Raw genomic sequence first — 24,157 nt, 5'->3', positions numbered from 1 at the left:
CCCCATGTTACCCTAAAGAGGGAAGATGGGAGAAACTCTGGACTCTCTAAGGGAAGGTGCTGGGGGCGGGGCTTTTCCACCGCAACTGTATTCTCTCCAGCTCCCATCCGAATTGTGTCTGCTACCCTGTACCGAGGAGCTCTGGCATTTACGCCGTCGTGCTGAACTGCCACACTTCTATTAGTTTAATTCTGCAAGCTAAAATTCATAATGTTCTTGTCTCCATGGATGTACCTTTTAAGCAAATTAGCCCAGTAACAGGCTGGGGTGTGAGGGTGCAGGGAGACCGAACTGGGTATCAGGGGGCTACTCAGAGGAGTGTCATTTCATGCCGGGCTCATTCATCCTCTATGACAGTTCGTCAAGTGGGCGTGCGTGTCACCCCTTCACTAATGAGAAGGAGCCTTGGGCAGGCTCCAGGGCCCTGGCTGTACCACTGGGTGGCTTTGCGAGCACCTGCCACCTTGCTGGAGTGAGTGGGGACAGCTGCATGGCTTCACCCCCTTGCCTCAGGGCCTCCGGCTGCAGGACCCTGGCCCCGGCACCCCTGAGCCTGCTTGAATGGAAGGCCCGGAGGAGAGGGGGATGCCGATGCTGATGCTGATGGAGGGAGACGTTGCCTCTCACCGCTCACTGCGTGGTTTAAAGGCAAGAGTTGCTCATGCTTGTCCAAGTTCTCCATATAGTTGAGAGTTCCATTGTTCCCTACCTGAATGTGTAAAGAAAAAAAAAATTTCTCAATGGCTCTGGAAGAACAGAGATTTTTCGGTTGGGCTGGTAGCTCTCTTAACGTTGTGTGATCTGAATTTCAGCATCAAATAAAGAAGGGGTGTGCTAAGGTCGAGGGGGCTGGCTTCTCTGTGACTTGCAGAGGAAAGTTTGACCCGTTTCTGAGTAGAATTGTTACAAAGAGCAATGCGTGGAGGGAAAACTATTTGAGTGTCGAGATAAAGGTGGGTCTGTGATTTTATGGGGGCACAGAGAGTGATGAGGAGCAGTTATCTGGTCTAGTTGAAATCCCGTGTTCCAGGTTTGCGAGCTCCGTCTCCATCCACCGACGACACTATCACATGGACAGGAAGAGTTCTTGTACTTGGGTGAGATTGTGTCTTTGGTCTATTTTTTCCCCGTGGTTTGTGAACAACAACAAAAAAAGAATTTGACATGCTGCAGTGGAGTTAGCTTATGGCGATAGTCTATGCTTTTTGGTGGAACATGAGGTCGGAAACAGGAACAGTTAACCTCCTTGGTCACCATCTTGTCCCTTGGTATGTGGATGGGGATACTTGTAAGGCTCTTTTCCTGTGGCGGGTCAGAGCTTCGGGCTTGACAGCAGTGTCTACCCTGAGAGCCGTTAAAGGGGTGCCGATGATGGTCAGAGGGTCCTGGGGTACGCACGTGTGGAGAGGGGCTCACCCACACCCATGCACATGGCCGTGGTGGCATCCTTGCCACCACGAAGGACCTCCGAAGAGGAATTCTCTGCTACAGGGTGGTGGGAGGAAATCAAAATTTAAGCCCCAGTTCTGCCCTGCTCCTCCCGTAACAGAGTGACCCTCGTGGGTCATTTGGTTGTTTAGTCTTGGTGTCCTCAGCTGTAAACAGGGCAGACAGTACAGCTGCAGAGTTAGCAGTAAATGCAGTCAGGCTTATGAGATCTCCATAGACCTTTATTACCTCTTTAGGCAGCCCTGCCTGTCTTCAAGTAAATCCCACTGTGTGTTCTCCTGTGGAGCCCGTATCTGTTCCCCCGTGGGGGTCCAAGTTCTGTGTTCCCCTCCCCCATCAGGGTCACATAGGACCCTGCAGCCAGGAGAGGGATTTCTGGTGCCTGCTCCTTCCTGGTGTCACGTGGATATTCTCCGCTTTGGTCTCATCTCTTTTCAGCTATGGAGACAGAAACCCAGTTTGGGGGAGCTCTCCTCTGGCCCCTTACTCTCTGCTAAGTCTCCCTTAGTACAGTCTAAGACCACCTGACTTTTTCTTTCTTTCTTTCTTTCTTTTTTTTTTTTTTTGGCAGTTACAACGCCCCATCATCACATGCAGAAATTATATCCAATTAAATCTCCCGAGTCTTTTTCACACCTCCTACATTTGTGCATTTCTTTTTTTTGCACCCAAGTGTCCAAATAACATTATTTCCTCTCGATTGCAATTCCAATCTGTTGATCTTTTTAGCTCTTGACTCTGTCATCCAATGTATTTGCCATCTCTCCTAGAAACTTGGCATCCTTGAATTAGATAAACATTTTATCTGTGCTGTTGTTCAAGTAATTGATAAAAATGTTGAAACATACAGGACGCAGAAAGAGCCCTGTGACCTTCCACTAGAGACCTTCTTTGGGCCATTCATTCATCAGCGCTTTGGAGGGTGAATTGCACTTTTACCCAGCTTGTCTAATGTAGCTCATCAAGGGTGTGATGAGATTTTAACAAGGCACTGTAGATCAAGTCTAGTGTCCCCACAATCTACCAATTAAAAAAAAAATCCTAAGGAAAAAAAAAATCCAAAAAAATCACAAGTCCTTGTGGGTTAGGATGGCTTAAGGCTTATGACCCATGGTTTCCCGCTACAGCAGTATGTTTCTTTTATTCTGACTTTGGTTGATAAGACTGCTGGAGTGCAGTAGGGAATGTTGCTACTAGGTCGTTTGGGTTTTGGGCTATTAGCTAGAGCAGGGTGGGACTGAGCGAGAGGTGTTTAACTGATCTTTTTGGGGGAGGTCTGGGAGGGCATGGTTCAGGATATCCTCTCCTGCCAGAGCAGCGAGAGTGGCCTCAATGGGCCACTGACCAGGCTGGTGGGTGGACGCCCCCGAGGCATGGATGGAGAAATCCCAAAGCAGAGGGTACATGGTCTTGGTAGAAATTGTAGCATACCTTAGTGAAGGAGTCAGGGATGCATCAGCCTCCAGATGCCTGGGTAAGAACAGAGTGAAAAAAATACCTCTCTGGAGGTGTTGGAGCTGAATAATAAATGCAGATATGATAGAGGGTACAAAGACCTTCACAAGAGTGGGAGTGATAATGGGAGGGGGTGGCGTGGACAGGCTGGAGTGTGATTCCCCCTTGTCATGCTTTCTCTACCACATCTTACAAGGCAAAGAGCTGTGTGGACCTATAGCTGTATCTGGCCATAAGATACAATTTGTCGACACCCAGAGCTAGAAGATTGAGCAAATGGAGCAAGGAGGATTCTGCCTTTGGGTTGTATCAGATCATGAGGGTCAGCCACAGGCTCATTTGCAGAGGTGGTGACCTGCATGGGGGTTTTAGCTTCTGCCCACTCCCTAGGGAGGGGCACACGGGCGTCTGTCTGTGTGACCACTTACACCTGCGGGGAGTGCTCAGAGCCCTTTTCCCTGGGGAGTCTGTACGGGGCTCTTGCTGAGACCTGCTGTTTGTGCCCCGAGGTCTGGCTGTGCTGGGTGCCACCCCACAGCCATGCCTGGCCTGGAGGCAGAGTTCTGAATGCACCGCCTGTCGGGGAGCCTGCTTTCCTTCCTGCTGGGCTCTCCTTGGGCCTCACTGGTGGATGGGCAGCACGGCCTGTCTTTAGCTGTCCGTTTACAGTTGTGTGACCCACAGGAGGGGCAGAATAAAATGCAGTGAAAGTTTTCCCTTCTTCTTGAAAGAAAAAAAAGTGTGGTCAAATTCACATAACCTGAAATTCACCATCTTAACCAGTTTTCAGTGTACAGTCCTGTTAAGTACATTCGCATTGTGGCATAGCCAATCTCCAGAACTCTCTTCATCTGGAAAAGAGGAGACCCTGCACCCATTAACCAACAACCCCCCCTCCCTGCTTCTCACGCCCTGCACGTGCCATTCTGCTTTCCATCTCTGTGAATTGGACCACTGTAGCTAGTGGAATCATACAGTATTTGTACTTCTGTCCTGGCTAATTTCACTTAGCAGGGGGTCCTCAAGGTTCCTTTGTGCTGTAGCAGGTGTCTGAAGTCCCTTCCTTTTTAAGGCCAAATAATATTCCCGTGTACGAATAGACCACATTTTGTGTGTCTGTCCATCCATCAGTGGACACTTGAGTTGCTTTCTCCTTTAGGCCCTTGGGAATGATGCCGCTATGGACATGGGTGTGCAGTCCTCTCTATTTTTGTTTAGTTACTGACCACTGCCAGGATGACCACTCCCAAAATCCTTATTTTTATGGTATTCATGCCCAGGCTCCTCCATGGTCGTTCTGTCCCTTTGTGAGGGCTGAGGCCATGCATCTGTCTGGGGTTTCCCCATTGGTTTCTTTAGCACCTTCTGTTCCAGGCGCTGTTCCCTTTGCCCTTCTCCAGTGGCCATGCTTTGGTTCTCTTCCTGCTCTCCTTGGACTCTCCCTCCCCTTTCTTCTCACTGGTTCAGTCCCTGCCGCTCCCCTCCCCTAGCTCCACGTGGCCCCAGCTGCCATCAGCAGCTACTGGTGTGTGTTCCTTTTGGTGAGACTTGCTTGTCCCAGGAGTTGTCTCTGGGCATCAGAGATCTGGTGTCCTGTCATGTTTTGTGTGACGGCTCTTTGCTGTAGATATGTGTTGACTCTTGGGACATGCAGCAGGGGCAGCTGAGTGTGCATCAGGCCCGTGGTGCTGACTCCATTCGTGTGGTGGCAGGTGAACCTGGGAGTCTGCATTAGAGACACGGGGTGTGCTGGTTTTAGGGCCCCGCCAGGACAAGCCGCTCCAGGAGGGCAGGAATAATATGTTGATTTTGTTCCCTGCTGACTTCTGAGCCCCGGGGAAGTATATATCTGCACGCTGTAGGTGTTTTATCAGTATTTGTGGGAGGACTAAATAAATGTAGTCCCAAACCTGCATCTGAATTGTGGGGAAAGTGAGGCACAGAGCAGGGAAGCGGCTGACCTCAGGCCAAGTGGCAGGGTGTCCCCTCCCCTCTGACAAAGGCCCCAAGTCAACTAAAAGGCCTCAACAATTCCAGAGACTGACCTTTCACACCAGATCCGTGAAGACGTGCAGCCCGGTGCAGGGGGAGCAGAGGAGGGGGACTCGTACCCCGGTAATGAGTTTGTGTAGATAACGGGCTAATTGCAAGAGTACGGGTCACTTGAGGTAACTGGAACATTTTATAATATTTTTGAAATGAGGATGTGAACTGGAATGATGTAACGCGTTCTATAAAAGCCGGTGAGATAGGATGGGGGCCACAGGGCTAACTTTTATTTGGAAGGTTAGCCTGGTTCTGAGCAGAAAACCCAAAGTCAAGAGAGAGGGGAGAAGGCGGCGGGAGGAGCCTGTATTTTCCAGGTCAGGCTGCAGCTTCTGGGCTTGCCTCCTCCTGGCTCTGTAGCTCCCCTCCTCTAGCCCACAGGGACCCACAGCGCCATCCGCTGGCTGTACAGATTCCCTGTTTGGTGGTTTAGGGTGCTTTCTGGCTTGCACTTGCCTGCCTGGTGGTGGTGCTCCCCTGGGAGGCCTGGCAGCAAAGCCTGATGCAGCTCCCCTGGGCCCATGGGGGGCTGAGTGGCTGGTAGTGGGTGGAGGGTATAACCAAGGGAGTCTAGTCCTCGTGTGCCCTTTCATCAAAAAGGCAACCAGCTGGGGTGCCTGCGGGGCTCAGTTGGTTAAGCATCTGCCTTCTGCTTAGATCATGATCTCAGAGTCCTGGGATCGAGCCCCGTGTCAGGCTCCAGGCTCCCTGCTTAGCGGGTAGTCTGCTTCTCCCTCTCCCTACACCCCTTCAACCCTCCACTCTCTCTCTCTCTCTTTCTCAAATAAATAAATATATTTTTAAAGATTTTATTTATTTAACACAGATTACAAGCAGGTAGAGAGGCAGGCAGGGTTGGGGCGGGGGTGCGGGGAAGTAGGCCCCCTGGTGAGCAGAGGGCCCAATGCGGGGCTCAATTCCAGGACCCTGAGATCATGACCTGAGCTGAAGGCAGAGGCTTAACCCTCTGAGCCACCCAGGCACCCCTAAGTAAAATATTTTTTTAAACCATTGGGACTGGGAATAGTTACAAAGGATTCAGAGCTCTTATAAATAACGATGATTTAAAATATAGGGACTTAGAATATTGGACTTTCGATATTTTAAGATCAGAAAGGAGTTTGGAATCACCATGAGAGCAAAGTTATTTTCATGAAGACCCAGGAAAATAGGTGTTGTTCTTCCATTGGGGCAAAGACGGCTTCGTTCTGTAACCATCTCTGAAGTTCCAGGTGCTTTATGTGATGGGGACACTGGGGCTTATGTTCCCTCCAGTCTTTGAAGTATTTCCCAGTGAAGTTTCCATTTCTTCATCGGAGAGGCAGGATATAAACATCTCAGCCCGCTTTATGAATTCTTTGCCACATCGTAGCATGCTCTGTTAACGCTCTGGAGCCTTCAGGGCTACATCTTACGTGTGAATGGGTTTTTAGATGATGTTTATATGTGTGATAGAGATGGCTCTTCTGCGGGACAGTGGAGGACAATTTGTGCCTTGAAAAATACACTTAATTTTTAATTTCTGTTTGGAAAGTCACCTGCACCATGTAATCCCTTGCATTCTTAGGACTGTCCTTAGCTGTGGAGCATTTGTCAGGTGGTAGGGACTGCTTGCCTGGCTAGTAACATATCAATTACATATACAATATAAACACATTCTCCTTGACGCATGAAGATAAAAAAGGCTCAACATGAATTGTGTCTATTTACACTTACATAGAAAATTCTACTCTAACAAACTCTGGAATATTCATAGTGTTTGTTATCACAACATTGTCTTTCTACCCCCCTCCCCCATTTCTGATTTTTTGGTTCCTTGCCGGCAGGGAAGGAGTGGGCATCGACAAAGCCATGCCTCCCTTTCCCTGCCTGCCCAGGGGCTAGGGGCTGGGAATCCAGCAGCCAGAGGTGGACAGCCCCTCCCTCCGCCTGACACCTTGCCCCCTTGCCTTTCCTGGCAAGACCCTGCTTGTTCGTTCAGACCATCCTCAGGGATCCCCTCCTCTGAGATGGCTTCCTGACCTCCCTAGAGATGGGGAGTTGTGAGCCCCCGTCTTCGTGGTCCCACAGCCCTGCTCATTGACCTGTTAAAACTTTTACCTCACTTAATTTGGCCCTAGCTGAGGAGAGAGGTGGTTGCTCTGTCTGCTTGTCCAAAATTCACATGAATTTTGGATTCACATGAATACACATGAATCCTCTCCTAACCTCTTAAACGAGTGTGGCTTTCACAGAGTCCAGAGTTTTTAGAGTACTAACTTAACTGGTTCCAAAGAATTCATTTTATGGGACGTAAAGAACTTGTATAGAGGGCCAGTGTCGGGGTCGGGGAGGGAATGGTTATGTTGTATTGAACTTTACCACCAAGAACTAGAGGGGACAACTGGTTGACTAACGTTTTACTCGTTCTGCCTACAGACCTGTAGTAAAATGCTAATGATGCTTCCCGATGTCTTTTATTTCCATGTGTGAGTTAAGACTGCCCCATATTTTCAAGAAGAGTTGATTAGATTTAAAAACATTTTTTATTAGGTAACTACCTCTGATCATCTTTCATGGAATTGGGTGTCAGAAGGCTAATCAACAAATTTGTTCATTTACCCCTTTGTTGTGGGTTGTTAATAATTTAGTTTGGGGCAACGGAATGGTTGAATGTTTTTAAGGAATGTTTAATTTATGTAGTAACATTGCTTAAAGCTCAGTGCTGGCCACAGGAACACAAAAGCACACCTCTGATCTTTAGGACATCTTCCTTAGGGTACCTGTTTTTCAGCTTCGGAAGGGTAACTCACTTCTTGGGGGCAGGAGCCCATAAATGGCACTGAGGACTCGGACCCATCCCGTTTCTCCTTTTCAGCAAGACTGTGTTTAGCGTAGAGCATGTACTAAAGCCGTTACTGAGTTCCTTCTATAGCTTTTCCATATCCTTAGATACGCGGCTTTTCTTTTGCGGGTTTTCTCAGGCAACTGCTTGTTATTAACCCTTCTCATAGTAGCAGATCTTAGGAATTTATTTCCCAAATATGTATAGTTTGTTTTTTCCATTCACTGAAGTCCCTAGAGCAGAAATTCTACCTTTTGATGTTTTAAGAAATATGTAGGAATTTATTGGGAGCAGTGTCCTTTCAACTGAAAGACTTAATTAAAAAAATCTTATTTTAGGGGCGCCTGGGTGGCTCAGTGGGTTAAAGCTTCTGCCTTTGGCTCGGGTCATGATCTCAGGGTCCTGGGGTGGAGCCCCGCATCGGGCTCTCTGCTCAGCAGGGAGCCTGCTTCCCTCCCTCTCTCTCTGCCTAGTTGTGATTTCTGTCTGTCAAATAAATAAATAAAATCTTAAAAAAAAGATCTTATTTTGGGGGAAGTGATTTCTATCTCCCAGGCCCTCACCTGCCTGCCTCCCTGCCTGCCCACCTCCAAGGGGGCCTGGCTTGGGTACCAGGCCACCCTGTGCCTCCCATCCTTCCTGGGCCCTCTGCTCCCGCACTGGCGGTCCTCCATCTGTTTCGTTCTGCCGTTCCTGTTCGCTGGCTTTGGGCCTGCTGCCCAGGCCCGCTGGCCCTACCTTCCAGTGTGTTCTTTCCCTCTGCTTCCTGTTTGCTTTCATCTCCATAAGCTTCGGTGATTTTTTGAGGGCTGGCCTGAGAGCTCCCATTCTAGTGCCTTCCTTCAAGTTGAGTTTTGGGTTATCTGTTGCTTAAAGGGAGAAACAGTGTTTTGCAATTTCCTTTTAATCATCAGTGAGTAGTAGCAAGGGTGTGTCTCTCTCTCATGTGCTGCGTGGAATATTTACTCCCTCGGTGCTTGTATCTTTTCACGGCACCAATGAAGCATGTTGTATTCTCTTTCCTGTTTGTGGCTTGTGCCTTTTGAAGGCTGTGTTATCATTCCTGGTCCAGCTGGGTTTTCCTTTTTCTGTTCCTATCACAAAATACCCCAAAGGCCGACAGTATCACGAACAGAATCCAAAACAGCTGGTGGCCGGGTCCTGCCTCACACATTGTGGCTTGGGCTTGTCTTCTCTTCAGGAGCAAGTGGTTAGTCTCTTCCTCCTTTTTTTTTCCTTCTTTTCTTCTGCCAATGGGGGGAGAACGTCCCATGGGGAGATGGTTCTTTCACTTGAAGAATCTGTCCATTCCAGCTCTGTCGTGCGGCTTGTTAGCTGAGTGGTCTACACAGGCGGGGAACGGGAGGCAGAGGGAAGCGGATTCTTTCCTAGGGTCTGCTTCGATGACAGTATGAAAGGTTGGCAAACTTTGGTTAGGAGTCTTCATGCTCTTTCGCTGGGTACTGAACTTTCTGGTCCATGGGAAAGGATAGCAAACAGACAGTTGTCTAACACCTTACAGTATGATCAGACACACACTGGAGGCAATGCTAGATGCCCCCCAAGCACTCCTTTACACGTATGTACGTTCATCATTTAAGAGCTAACTAATACACTTAATTGATGATGACACAGAAGGACTACAGAACTTTAGTTTAGGCTTAGGAAAACACAAATAGCATAAAAGCAAAAAAAAAAAAAAACAAAAACAAAAACAAAACCAGAAAAACCCTTCCATGATGAGTCCCTGACCTGAAGCTATCGTTGTATCGTTGGGTGGTATTCACTGGTTTTGAGAGTACTCTGCAGGCAAATACCTGAGAGGCTTTGTTCTCTCTGTTCCACTTTAGGTTCCCTGTGGCCCCAGTCGGGCAGCCCGTCTTCCCAGAAGCTGCTGTATGCCCGGATGTTGGGAGACAGGGAGACAGGCAGAACGCAAACAGTACAGAGCCTCTAATTTCAGTGAGGGTCCTAGACAGTGATCACTCAACCTAATACGTCCTTTCAGGTTCCAACTCTTGTCACACATGAAAAGTGCTATAAAAATGGTAAATATAGGGAAATGGGGGGGAGGCAGTCGAGGGGACATCTCATCTGATGAGATGACGTGAGAATGGAGAGCCACAGTATGAGAATGGGGTGGGGGGGATCCGTGTGACTGGAGAAGCACCCCAGTCAGCGGGGGATGAGGAGGAAGGAGCTTGGTGCCACAGCGTGTGAAGCAAGCACATTCCAGCAGCTGAGGTAGAAGTCGACAGGGATGAGCCCATGTGCAGTGGTGCTGGATCAGCGACAAACTGGGGGACGGAGGCTGGACCATGGGGAAGGTGTTGCTCTAGACGAGGCTGGAGATGACACTGACTCAGATCAAGGTTAGAACAGTGGGGAGAGGCAGATGTGGAACAATCCATTCATTCCACATGTGAATTAATGGTGTGAACACCAGTCACCAATTACTGCTTCAGGCCCGGGGGTATCACTGGGGTACGGGGGAGATGGACAGTAATTCCTCCTCCTCCTGGAGCCGCCGCTGCAGGGGGAGAGATTAGAGGGAGAGACCCCGGGGTGAGAAGAGGGCCCGAGGAAGGCAGACATGCATTAGGAGGGAAATGAACAGGGCGGTCGAGGAACAGTGGCCTGAAGAAGTAGGGCGTCATGGTGGGCAGAATGCCCCAGTTCCCCATAGGCTTGGGAACTGGTGCCAAGATGGCTGTTTTTTTCTGCTTCTCTGAGATATTACTGGCATTAATGTAAGTTTAAGGTGTACAATGTGATAATTAGATACATGTATACATTGCAAAATGATTACCACGATAAAGTTAGTAAACACCTCCATCCTCTTACATCAGTGTAATTTGTGTGTGCGTGTGGAGATAACATTTAAGATCGACTCCTCTAACAACTTCCAAGAATAACGTATTGTCAGTTCTAGTCTCCACGCTGTGCTGGCAATCCCTAGATCTTATTTATCTTTGAGCTAAGAGTCTGTACCCTTTGACCAGCAGCTCCCCATTCCCCCCACCTCCCAGCCCCTGACAAACTACCATTCTAGCTCATCTTTTCTATGCATTTGGCTTTTTTCGATTCTACGTGCATGTGAGAACATAACGTGTGTGTCTCTGTGTCTGACACTGCAGTTAGCGCAAGGCCCAAGAGGACTGGGCATGTGCAGCGTACGGGGAGACAGGCATCAGGAATGACCCTTTGATTTTCGACAAATGCAATTCAGAGAATGGGAATGCCACCCACTGAGCTATGGGAGCGCCGGAGGCGGATTTTGTGGGGGGAAGGGAATGAGTTATTAGACACCTAAATGGAGACGTTGAGTCGGCAGATGGGTGTGAACTCTGGAGCTGCCCCAAGGATATGCAGTTGACAATCATGCAGTGTGTGGGTGGCACAGGAGGCCACTCGTCCACGTGAGAGGACAGAGAGGGGGAGGCTGAGGCCAGAGGGCAGCATTTAGAGGTCAGGTGGGGGAAGAGGGGTGAAGGGGCGAGTGGAATCAGAGGCCTTAGGATGGAGGCGATGTCAAGTGGCTAAAAGGGTCCAGTCACAGGAGAACAGGGACCGGTCATTGGCTTTGATAACGTCGTCAGGGGCTCCGCAAAGAATGCTTCAGTATCATGATTGGGGCAGAAGCTTCGTCAGAGTGGTTTGGGGTGACCCGTTGATGAGGATGCTGAGACCTGGGGCACTCCAGAAACCATGTGTCAAGTTCCACTTCTCCAGATCTGCTTCCTCACCTTCAAAGTAGCGATGATAATAGATGATAAATGTAGTGTGGGATGCTACTGAAAGGCTCCAATGAGGTGAAACAAAATGAAACAAAGTTTCCTTCACAGCCTTTGTCTGGCATGGAATGTTCTCAGAGCGCTGGTTTCTCCATTCTCTTCTCTGTTGTAGAGGCTTCATTTTCTCATCAGTGAAAGAAGGCAGTTGGACCAAGTGAGGTGTCAGGTTCTAGGTTCTCAAGCCTTGCCTGCTCCTCAGCTCTTGGGTCCTCTGGACCTCATCCCCTACCTGCCATTCTCTGTCCAATTTGTGTCTATGGCTCTAAGCCCCGCTGGATGTCTCTCCCCTTTTCCCTCACCTGCTCCACTTCGATTCTGTCTTATACCAGAATATTCTTCCCAAAAAAGGCCTCCTTAGGACTTCTCTTTCACTCAGGAGTCTTGAGAGGGGCCTCATTCCTGAGATGAAAGTTTCCATCCCCACCTGTGATCTTTTATGACTTGGACTCTACTGAACTCATTTCCTCTGCTCTTCTCGACACCCCTAGCCATCAGCCTCACTGGCCCTTGAGTGTATCTTGTTCTCCCTTTTCTCTGGCCTCTGGAATGTTGATACCCAGTTTTATTTTTTTTTAATGATTTTTATTTATTTATTTGAGAGAGAGAGAGAGAGAGCAAGCACGAGATGGGGGAGGATCAGAGGGAGAAGCAGACTCCTTACCAACCAGGGAACCCGATGTGGGGCTTGATCCTAGGACCCTGGGATCATGACCTGAGCCAAAGGCAGACACTTAATTGACTGAGCCACCCAGGTGCCCCTTAATACTCAGTTTTAAATCCTATAGGAGCCAGAGCTTTCCTGGGCACTTCAGTAGAAAGGACCTTCTCTACAGGAAGCTCCAAGGCTACCCCATCTGTCCTGCTTAGTTCCATTCCCATCTACAGTGGATTTACACCACTGAATACCACTGACTACCTTCTGCCTCATATGGCAATTGTTTGTCATGGGTCTTAGCTTGTGTCCTTCACCGTGAGCCTCCTCAGAGGGCAGACACGGCTTCTTTGACTCTCTTATAGCATCCTACGTGTTGAGTGCTCCAAAAAGTAAAGAAAACTTGACTCCGTCTGAGAAGCTTTAATGGAAGGCTTGGGATTATTAAATCGTAAGAAAGGATATTAACCAAGGTTTGTGTCTGTGGGTCTGTGTACGTGTCTAGTATTTTAAAAATAAAGTCTCCAGTATCGAGGCTTTTGTATCAAAAGCTCTTCAGATCTGCAGATGTCTTGGTCCAGCAATTCTACGCCTAGGGATTTATCCCAAGAAAATAGTCTTGGACATTTGCCGAGAATATTCACTCGAGTGGTGTTTATGATGTGAAAAACTGGAGATAAACTAAATATCCAAAGATAGGGGATTGGTTTAAGAAAAATAAAAGAACCAGGGGTGCCTTGGTGGTTCGGTTGTTGAGCATCTGACTCTTGGTCTCGGCTCGGGTCATGATCTTGGGGTCTTGGGATCGAGCTCCACATCAGACTCTGGGCTCAGTGTGAAATCAGCTGGAGATGATCTGCTTTCCCCCTCCCTCTGCTTCTCCCTCTGCTCATGCTCTTTCTCTCTCTCTCTCAAATGAATAAATAAAAAAATAAAATAAAGTAACTCATGGTGCATATTTGTACCCTATTTACTGTCTCCTTCAAGTAGTAACAGAGAAGGACATCTGTTGACTTGGTGAAATGTTCATATTAAGTGCAGGAAGGAAATCTTTTCTGATTTCCTTTACCTTAATTAAATTACTTCTGGAGAAAGGATCACTGGTATAGGCGCTTGGTAATAGTGATTATCTTTGGATGTGGAGATACGGATGATTTTTACTGTCTTTCTGCCATCTTTTACCAAACCTCTCTATAGGAAGCTTGTTTTCTTGCTTCATAAAATATTTGTTTTGAAATTGGGATGGCATACCTCTTTTATCCATAGAAATCACACGTTTTTGCCTCTCTGTTGAGTTAGGCTTTGTATCTGTATTCATACAGTATTGGGGAAGAACACAAGGCCACCTGACCCGTGTCAGATGGTAGCAAGAAATGTGAGAACTTGCTTCCTTCGATCCTTGCTTTGTAGGTCACGGTGACTGTTCTCCCGCACAGACTTCATTGCTTGGGGTCCTTGCGGCTGGCTGCAGTAGTAGGTTGTTTTTCTGTGGCTGCTGAGCGGTTTGTTCAGACTTTGGGCACCGGGGCTGTGCAGGAGGCACAAGGGGTGGGGGTGTGCAGCCTGGCAGGTGCAGAGCTTTGACTGTGCGACCTGGACTCTCATCTGTGCTCCTGTGTGACCCTGGGCTCTAAGCTGTGGTTTGTACATAAGCAGGGTGGGGATGACCCTCCCCACGGTCCCTGAGGATGTTGCATAACATCTGGCCCAGTGCAGATGCGCCGTGAATGGCCGCAGATAGCCCATACCTAACGTTAGTCCCCGGTGAAGAATGGGGACTTTAATCGTCATAATGCAGGTGTCCTGAAAAACGGGCCATATCGTGGGTTGGGAAATAGTTCAGAAAACAATTTCCTTGTAACTCAGACATGTCCTGCCCTTGCCCTCTTGTCTCCCCTCAGTCTGCGGGCCGGGGATAGACATCCGCAATGACTATCAGCAGCTAAAGCGCCTGGAGAACTGCACGGTGATCGAAGGCTACCTCCACATCCTGCTCATCTCCAAGGCAGAGGACTACCGCAGCTACCGCTTCCCCAAGCTCACGGTCATCACCGAGTACCTGCTGCTGTTCCGCGTGGCCGGCCTCGAGAGCCTTGGGGACCTCTTCCCCAACCTCACGGTCATCCGCGGCTGGAAACTCTTCTACAACTATGCCCTGGTCATCTTTGAGATGACCAATCTCAAGGATATCGGACTTTACAATCTGAGGAACATCACCCGGGGGGCCATCAGGATTGAGAAGAATGCCGACCTCTGTTACCTCTCCACGGTGGACTGGTCCCTGATCCTAGATGCGGTGTCCAATAACTACATTGTGGGGAACAAGCCCCCGAAGGAGTGCGGGGACCTGTGTCCAGGGACGATGGAGGAGAAGCCCTTGTGCGAGAAGACGACCATCAACAACGAGTACAACTATCGCTGCTGGACCACCAGCCGCTGCCAGAAAAGTAAGGAGATGTGGTTGCGGCTTTCCCTCTGCTTGTCTTTCCCCCTCCTGCTCTCCCTCGCCTCCCTCCTCTTCTAAGTGCTGGTGGCTTCTGCTGGGGGTTCTGCAGGGAGGGCGGAGGGCGTGGTTGTGTCACACTGAGGAGGAGGCCGCCTGCTGGGTGCAGGCAGGGGTCTTGGCTGGCTTCCTTTTGCATGCGAGAACTCGAGAACTTGGGGAATGCAGGACCCCATCATGGCTGCCATCAAGAGCATCCCAGTCGTGTCCTAGAAATAATCCAGCACCTTCGGGACCAGAAGCGTGCTGACCTTGAGCTTTGGATTCTAGTGAGAAAGGTGACCCGGTGTGCTTCGGAGGTCCCCTGGACCCCAGCAGTCAGGGACTGCTTATGCATCAACTGGGTTCATCCTTTGTGGGAAAAGACAGATTTGGTTGTGGCAGGACTTCCTTAGGAGGACTGTACTTGGAATAATGGTTGAATAAAGGGAAAGTCAAAATTCAATTCACATCTTGTGAAAGTGGGGACTTGCGCCCCATGCTTGGTCCCCAGGGATGGTCACGAGGCTTAGGTGTGCCTGTTTATGGCGGAGCACCTCGCCGACGTGGGAGAGCCCTGGACCGGTCCCTGGGAATCTCAGATTCAGGTCGTACTTGCAAGGAGCTGTGTAATGGGTGCCCTCCACCCTGGGCTTCAATTTCCTTTTTCCCCCACCTTTTCCTCCCCAAAGAGTTGTGCAGATCTTCTGAAATCGCCTACTGAAAGAATTTTGAAATGTGTTCCTGGTGCTCCAGGTTCCGGGGGTGATACTTTGAAGCTGCTTCTTTATCAGGAATATGCTTTATTCTTCTCTCGAGTATAACCAGACTCTTGAGTTATTGTGATCAATTATGTGGAGACCCAGGTTGTTTGCTATTAGAAGGCAAGTCTGGGCCTTTGCCGCGTTGCTTTCAGCAATGTTCAGGTATGTTGGCTGGGAAGGTTCCTCTCCCTGGTGTGGAAGTCAGTGTGGTAGCTATAAATAGCTATTATTTAATGGTTGGCCCAGTTAACAACCGAGGAGCTCATGTGTTCTAGCTGGTCATGAAGAGCCAAGGAATCCCAAACTGGTAGGCTTGCCTAAACCATGAAGTGTATAAAATAAACAAATCAAAGGCCAGACCCCACAGGTAGCTGTTCTTTTTGTTCCCAGTCCAGCCAGGGTGGAAGCCGGGAAAGGGAAGGTTTCTTTGGCCCAGCACACACGTTTACGCTATCAATCCACCCATGTGTCCGTGAACATCTGATAAATAAGGGAGGGGGTCTTGTTGGCTGTAACCAGGATGTTGGATGGCCGAGGACGCCATCAGAGTCCCTTTCAGCTGGGGTTGGAGGAAGGTACAGCGCTGATGTCCCATTTGTGATTGATTAAAACTGTACCCGACCCTTAGGTTACCCACTGGTTTTGAGAAAACAGCAAAAACACCATTTTAAGGAGTCTTGACCTTTTAAAATTTTGTTTTAAAAGAAAACGGCATCATCAGGGGAGGCATCCTGTGTGGTGGGAAGGGGTTGGATGCCGTCTAAGGGGCCCAGGTGACCTTGGACCAGCCAGTCCTTCTGGGTGTAGTTGGGCATCGTCAGAACATTTCTTAGGGCAGTCCCATGTTATTCCTTAGTGACAACCAAACATGTGCACAAAACTGCTTTGGAAACTCATCAGCTCTGTACAAAAGGGAGATGTTATTTAAAAAGTCATTAGGTGGGCGCTTGTTCAGTGACCCATTTGGTATCTACTCTGGGGTTGCTGTGGACTTTGGCTGTTTCTGACCAGCAGGTTGTTGAAGAAGCCGGGAGCAGGGGTGGGTTCTGGGTCCAGGTCTGGTAGCAAGTAATTTAAGTGGCCTGGCCCTCTGTTTTTTTTGTGTTTTTGGTTTTGTTTTGTTTTGTTTTTTTTTTTCAATCTGGAGAGATCCTGCCTTTCTCATAAGGATTATTAAAAAAAAAAGTATTAAAAAAAAAAAAAAAGGAAAAATACCAAAAAAAAAACAATGGGGTTAGAAACTGGGCCTTGGTGCTGGTATGGTTGGTGCTGACAGGACTATTGGCTGGACCCCTGCTTGCCCAAGGCCACACCCTGCAGCCTTCTCCCCTGCCAGTTGTCTCAGTTCGGCTGACGTGTTTCTCAGATTTTAGGAGGGTGTATTTGTTGAGAATCATGAACAGCATTCGAGGAAACTGTCTTCCTTCCATTTTGGGCTTTGAGGAAAACTCCAGCATAGGCAGGTTTCCCTGAGATTTTCCCATTGAACTGGAACTCTCCCTTTGCATAGAATCCCTTGAGACCTGTGCTGTGCGGTGTGACAGCCACTAGCCACATGTGGCTGACTGCATGCTTGAATGTCCTCCGGTGCGAACAGAGACTCGCTTGAAGTATAAAATACACTGGGTTTCAAAGACGTAGTATGAGGGAGAAGAAGTAAGGTTATCGCCTTAGTAGTTTGTAATGTATTGACTCTGTGTCGAAATGATAATATTTTGGACCTGTAGGTTAAGTAAGCTATGTTATTAAATTAATTTCACCTGTTTCTGTAGCTTTTCACATGGTTACTAGAGCATTTGAAATGACAGGTGGGGCTTCCATTCTCTTCAGAGTACTCCCCCTATGGCCATGCGTTCTCCTCCCCCCACCCCTCCCCATCTTGTCTGTGGCTGAGCACTGCAGTGCTGTGGTATTCCTACCCCTCTCCAGCAGGATGCTGACGAACCGTTCAAGGAGCCAGATGAAGGGCATTGAGTCTGGATAGCGTGTCATCTGCCGGGAAGTCAACATGAGCATTAAGGTGGCCATTGAAAACGATGAAGTGTGGCAGAATCCCATTGAGCTGTTCTTCACAGGGTTGTCTATGGAGGGAGGGAGAGCATCTGGAGAGCTACGTTGAATCAAGGATGTGTGTGAAATTTTTGACATCATGGAGAAACACTCAATTATGGAGTGCCGATACGCGGTTTCTACTTGATGCTCTCCCTTAAACTCCTTCTTTTCTCTCATGACTGTGGCAGCTTCATGGACAGCCCCATTAAGGAAATGACGACTTTGTGGGTTCCCGGCACACTTCTGTATTTCTCTGTTGTCTTATGATTTGGAGGGGTAGTTTTATTTATTTCTTTGAGATAGAGAGCATGAGCAGGGCGGAGGGACAGAGAGAGAGGGAGAAGCAGACTCCCTCCGGAGCCAGGACCCCGACGTGGGGCTCGATCCCAGGACTCCCTCCGGGATTATGATGTGAGCCAAAGGCAGATGGTTCACCCACTGAGCCACCCAGGGGCCCCTGGAGGGGTGGTTTTATTGAGGCTTGAGTTTCTCCTAAAAAGTGACCAACCCTTAAAAAAGTTGTGTATGGCATTTTCCTTTCAGTAGAAATGGGACCATGCCCATGACATTCGGCACTGGTGATTCCTCCTCCCCTGCCTTCTGACAGTGCTTCTCTTCCATCTCTACAGCTGTTTCTTGGTGGGCTCCTTTCCCTTGGTTGAGGCTCTGATGACTAGTGGTCTCCAGACTTCCATCCTAGGCCCCTTTTCACTGTCCTTGTTCCCCCAGGATGTCCCATCTGACGCTTCAGCACCCTTCCATCTGCACCTCGTCTGCAAATACCATCTGTAGCCTAGACCTCTTTGTGAGCCCCAGACCCACAGATCCATTCCTGTCCAGACAGCTGCGGGCGACTCCGTGTCTGCTGGGCTTCTCTGTCTCCTCACCTCTACCCGTTGTCTTTCTTGGACTCCCCCTTCTGCACGGGCAGCATTCTTGGGCTCCCCGCTCCCATGTCAGAAACGTGGGTGTCCTCTGGATGCTCCCTCCTCCATTTGAGGGACAAGCCCTGTCCATCATACATGTTTCCCAAATCTGCTATCCCCTGCCCTTCCGTGACCCGGTCTCTCTCCAGCCTCCCCGTGCTGGTGCCTGGGCCCAGGGAGCTCCCTAACCGACACTCTGACCAATAGCCCACCCCACCCCCACCTGAAATCCTGTAGTGGGAGCCCGTGAGTGCTCGTGAAACTGGGCCATGCCCCTGATAAGCCACCTCCCTGCCTTCTGCCAGCAGTATCCTTGGCCCGTGACGGTGTGCTTCTGGCAGACTACGTGCCCGTTGGCGGAGGACTTTGGGACTCTGCAGGCTCCGGTGGGCCGTCTCGCCACAGAGAAGCCTAGCAGCAGCCCTTTCTCCATCGCCGAATAAATTCTGGGCGTGTCCTCCCAGTCGTGGAGAGCATGGCTGTCACCCCAGGGGCGAGTGTGGCACCTGCTTTGTGAAAGATTTATGCTCGGGAAGATCTGTTTCCCACCTTGAGCAGACATCAGTGGGTGATGACAGTCCCCGGCAAGCCAAAAGATTCAGGGATTGCGAAATGCGGATGTTTTTTGTGTCATTTTCCTGGTCGGTCCTTGCTCCCCAGGAGCGAGGTCACCAAAACTCTTCTTCAGCTCTTCACCAGCAGGGAGGGTCAGCCATGGACGGTCGTAGCTCCTTTCTCGCCTGCCCTTGTCAGAATGATTCAAGGCCAAAGATGGTGGAGAAATACGGGCATCATCTTCAAAGTCAAGGCTTGGCCTATGGCGCTGTTCGTTACTTTGGACGGCAGTCATATGCTGAAAGCCGACCTGTGCAAGGAGGGAAGAGGGGGCAGATCCTCTCGTAAGAAGTGGTTCTCTTCCTGCCCTGTGAATTGCCTCAGTGGTGTCTGCTGTTCGCTTGCCCTTGGGGCTTTCTGGTACTTGTTTGCAGATCTAGAGATCCCCTCACCAAAGCAAACAAACACACACAAAAATCTAAAACTTCCTCCTAAATTTAACGTCTCCAAGTACTTCTTAACCCAACAGAACGGACAGTTTAGGGTCTGCTCAGATCACTGTGTTGCCCATGGGAAGGCCTGGTCTTTGGCAGAAAATGCATGAAGGTGGCAAGCCTGGCTGTGGGGCAGACTGGCTTTGTTGGTGGTGCAGCCTTATTTCAGTTAAAAGGGCATTGACCGGCAACAGCGGTCCCGGAGTCTGGCTGCATTTCCCACCGCCTTCCAGAGGAGAAACCAGGAAAATAGCAGATCAGAGCCCTTGCATGAGAAGGCAATAAGTGGCTGCCTTTTTTGACAGAAGGAAAACATTTCACGGCCATCTCACAGATGAGATCGGGGACTTCAAATGAAGGCAGGGAGCAAAAAAAGACAATTCTACGTTTTTCCCCCTCTTTACGGGTTCTCGTGTTCCTGTTTATCACATACATCTCAAAGGGCGGTATTGGTGTGTGCTGTGGAGGGGTTCCCCTTCTTCATTTTCTTCTGGGTTTCTTCCTCATTTTCTTATAGGTGGGTACCTCTGGCCTGCCAGGTCCAAGTGGGGGGCTGGTTTATGTGTTTGTAAATCACCTGCTGGATTGGGGTGAGGTGAGGGGCACAGTCTCTCTGCTCTGAGCCCTCATGCGCGCGATGTGCATTATTTCTTCTTAATTGTTCCTCCTCCTCTCCCCCCACCCCCCTTCAAGTTTTAAGCTTCCCGTGATGGGTATTTCTTTCTGTGAAATGCTGTGTGGTTGGCCACAGGGTTCTTGCATGCTACGGCCTTCCAGACTGCCCCCTGTGAATGAGGAGGGGCCTGCATTGCCCGTTGGAGCCGAGACAGCCCCGTGGATCGTGGACGGGAAGGCAGTCTGTTGAGCAGGCTCTGGGGTTGTGTTGTCTGTAGGAGCTTGTCTCTTCCCCTGGAAGGCCCCTGCTCTGGTCAGCTGCTCCCAGTGTGGGGGTGATCTTTATTTAGAAGGGGGTCACATGCCCCTGGGCCTCATTTCTCTGCCTTTTATAGTCAGGCATGGAGATCACATTCTGTTCTCCCTGATTGTCGACCCTTTTTACCAAGATGGTGAAGCAGTTTGTGTCCATGGCTCTCTGCAACCCCTCGTAGCCCATCCCCATCTCCTAGCTCTTGGGCCTGGTTATGGAAAGGCTTTGCTCTTGGCTAACCATCCCCTAATTAAGGTGTCACTTTCCTGGGCTCCCTTCAGAAGTTTGTTTTTTGTTTTTTTGTTTTTTGTTTTTTAAATAAGGATCTCAGCTTTGAGAGCAAAAGGCTTTTTGGAATAACTCTCCTTGGGTGATTTTTGCAATTCTCTATATCGGGAACTATCTGGAGTCCCTTCAGATCTCACCGGTTGAGCCCACTTTTAAGATTGTCCTGATTTCTTCCTACTCCTGAAATACCTCTTCTGTTACATTAATATTTCTACGTTGCTTTTCTTGTGTATTTTCTTTTTAAAAAATATTTTATTTATTTATTTGACAAAGAGAGAGAGAGAGAGTGCGCACACACAAGCAGGAGGAGCAGCAGGCAGAGGGAGAGGGAGAAGCAGGCTCCCTGCTGAGTAAGGAGCCCGATGTGGGGCTCGATCCCCGGACCCTGGGATCATGACCTGAGCCGAAGGCAGATGCCTAACAGACTGAGCCACCCAGGCGCCCTGTCTTGTGTGTATTCTTTTTTTTTTTTTTTTTTTTTTTTATTTATTTATTTGACAGAGAGAGAGCACAAGCAGGCAGAGAGGCAGGCAGAGGGAGAGGAGAAAGCAGGCTCCCTGCTGAGCAGAGAGCCCGATGCGGGGCTCGATCCCAGGACCCTGAGATCATGACCTGAGCCGAAGGCAGCGGCCCAACCCACTGAGCCACCCAGGCGCCCCATCTTGTGTGTATTCTTGATTAGAGTGGGAATGACGTGGATCGTGTGGGCCTGTGGCTAACCGTGTCCTAGATTGCATTGCTCAACTCGAGCACACGGGGTGGTTCAAAAGTTAGGTTTGGCCCCCGGTGAGTGGGAAGCCATGAATTGGAAACATACCTCCTTTTAGTCTATAGTGTGACTCCTAGGACTTAGGCTGTGGGAAGCGGGGTCCCTGAGCACCATCCCATGATAGAATGCTCCCCTGAAAAGGAGCAAGTGAGAGATGGCCACGGTGTTCTAGGAACGCTGGTAGCAGGAGATGTAATCTTCCCGACAGTCACGGTAAGGATATTAAGCAGAGCGGGCTATCACCGTGCATAACTTGGGAATCCGAGTTGAAGCAATTTAGAAATCTTCCTTGTGGGAGAAGGAGCCAGCGCCTGGTCAAAACCCAAAATCTAGACCATTCTGGGTTCTATTCTGTGTCTGGCCTGTCTTCTCTGTCTTTGGAAACGTAGCTCCCCTCCAAGCCCTGAAACCACCTGAACCACACAGGAGCGGGCATGGGAGCCCAGCACGTCCCAGAGCTTGGTGGAGACGGTTGTCATCTCGGATCAGGGAGTGATGAGGGCTTCTGGGGCCGGTGGCGTAGGGAGAATCTCGGGCAGGAAGCATGGCCCTCCAGGGAAGAGTGTGCTCCTGCGGTATCATCTCGGCCACAGTTCCTCAGTTCTTAGGATGTCACGGGGCTGGCTGGGGCCTCACTCCTGAGAGTCCCAGGGTATCTACCCTTGACAGTGGTGTGGATTCCGTGGAGACCGCAGCTGCCATCATATGCCTGCCACTCTGTCTGATTCGTCTTTGGGCATGGTTAGTTGGCCTTGCACCTGTGATTGTCCCTCCGTGGACCACTGTGGCATACGAACATTGATATTTGCAAGAAGATCTAATTTTGTACAAAATGGGATCTATTTTATTTTATTTTATTTTTGTAAAGATTTTTATTTATTTGTGTGTATGAGAGAGAGAACACAAGCAGGGGGAGCGGCAGGCAGAGGGAGAAGCAGGCTTCTTGCTGAGCAAGGAGGCTGATGTGGGACTCGATCCCAGGACCCCGGGATCATGACCTGAGCTGAAGGCAGACGCTTGACTGACGGAGCCACCCAGGGGTACTTATCTTATTTATATGTATACATACATAGATACATGCACACACGTGCATACACACTACACATATGCCATCATATGACAAAGGTTTAAGAACAGTCGATGAATCAAGAGGATTCCATTCATCAGCCTCCTGTGTTCCCAGGTGCTGGAATGGGGCTGCCAGACCTCATTTTCCATCTGTGAAACAGGGATGGGCAGATACAGAACTTGACAGACCGCCCCAGACAGACTGCCTAGCACATAATAGTTTTTTGTGAAATGATAGGCATTGCTAGTCTTTCGAAAATTAAAGTATCTCAGAGCTGCCTTCGGAGACTATCTAGAATTCTGAGCATTAAACTGGATTGACCACGTATGTTTACTGCCATATCTTATATGGTCTTTCTCTATTGCTTTTTCTAAATTGCAAAAATTCAATTATCATAAATAGCATGGCATAGTGTAGGAGTGGTTCTTGCTAATTTAATCCAAATTGTTCAAATTCTTGTGTCTGTTCAGATAAGCCGTATCTTTAAAGAACATTCAGTGAGGTCCGTATGTCTCTATCAGGATGCCTGTGGGGCCTCTGTAGTTACATGTAAACACTATTTATTCGGTTATCAAACCCCGTGAATTGATTCTGCTTGCAAGCTTGGTGTTGGGAAGAATTTAAGAAATGTCAACAATAAGATTCTTGTTTGATACTACCATTAAATATTATCTTATTTTTTAAAGATTTTATTTATTTATCAGAGAGAGAGGGAACGCACGCGTGCACAAGCAGAGTGGCAGGCAGAAGCAGAGAGAGAAGCAGGCTCCCTGCTGAGCAAGGATCTCTATGTAGGACTCGATCCCAGGACTCTGGAATCATGACCTGAGCTGAAGGCATGGCTTAACCAACTGAGACACCCAGACGTCCCTTATCTTTTTTTTTTTTTTTTTTTAAATAAGACGTCCCTTATCTGTTTTTTGTGGAGAGCAGTAAGGTGGTTATACAGTGGGCTCAGTTTTTGGTAACGATAACAAGGATGTGCATTTTTATTTGGGGCAACCTCCAGGCTCACGTAGTAAAGGTAGCCAAGTGTCTGCTCCAGGCTGAAGCATGTGCCTGTTTATTGTCTTCTGGTGGGTAATGTAGCTGAGGGGGTGTGTGTGTGTGTGCGTGTGTGTGTGCGTCTGTGTACTCGCGTGTGCGTACCACTTTATGCTCCCACCCAGCCTCCCAGCCTCTCCCCCGTTTCGGCTGTTTTGTTTTGTTTCGTTTCCCTGCTCTCGCCCCCGGTGCAGGAAACAAACACTGGCTCTCTCTGTCCTCCCTTAGATCTTCCTTCCGTTCGAGGGGATCAGGTGGGTGGGAAAATGCTGTGCAGGAATGTCAGGCCCTGTCCCGGAAGCCCGGCTTCTGTTCCATCTCATTATCGGACAGAAGTCACTTTTTGTTTCTTTGCCTGGGTCACAAACATCCACCCGGTCCTCTCTCCTTTCTCCGTGCCATTTTTCGTGGAATCCACGTGGGATGGGAGCAGAGGCGGCGTGTTTGGGGACTCGGTGTCACTTGCTACTCATAGCCTTGTGTACAAAGGCTATGCAGACTGACCCAGCGTGTAGCGGCCTCCACTTTTGTTTCTGCAAGTTCTAAAGAGGGGACTTGGGTGAGGC

General features: G+C 49.2%; 1 protein-coding gene across 1 annotated transcript in view; it reads left to right on the top strand.

Annotated features, from left to right (window-relative positions):
* Positions 1-24,157, top strand: part of IGF1R (insulin like growth factor 1 receptor) — a 302,105-nt gene that overhangs the window by 41,119 nt on the left and 236,829 nt on the right. The window contains exon 2 of the mRNA XM_047738742.1: positions 14,122-14,667. Coding sequence (XP_047594698.1) covers positions 14,122-14,667 — 546 coding nt within the window. The remainder of the gene's footprint in view (positions 1-14,121; positions 14,668-24,157) is intronic.

This window comes from Lutra lutra, chromosome 7, assembly GCF_902655055.1.
Source record: "Lutra lutra chromosome 7, mLutLut1.2, whole genome shotgun sequence".
Classification (NCBI taxonomy): Eukaryota; Metazoa; Chordata; class Mammalia; order Carnivora; family Mustelidae; genus Lutra; species Lutra lutra.
The sequence above is the reverse complement of the archived record's forward strand: the minus strand, read 5'-3'. Positions and strand labels throughout refer to the sequence as shown.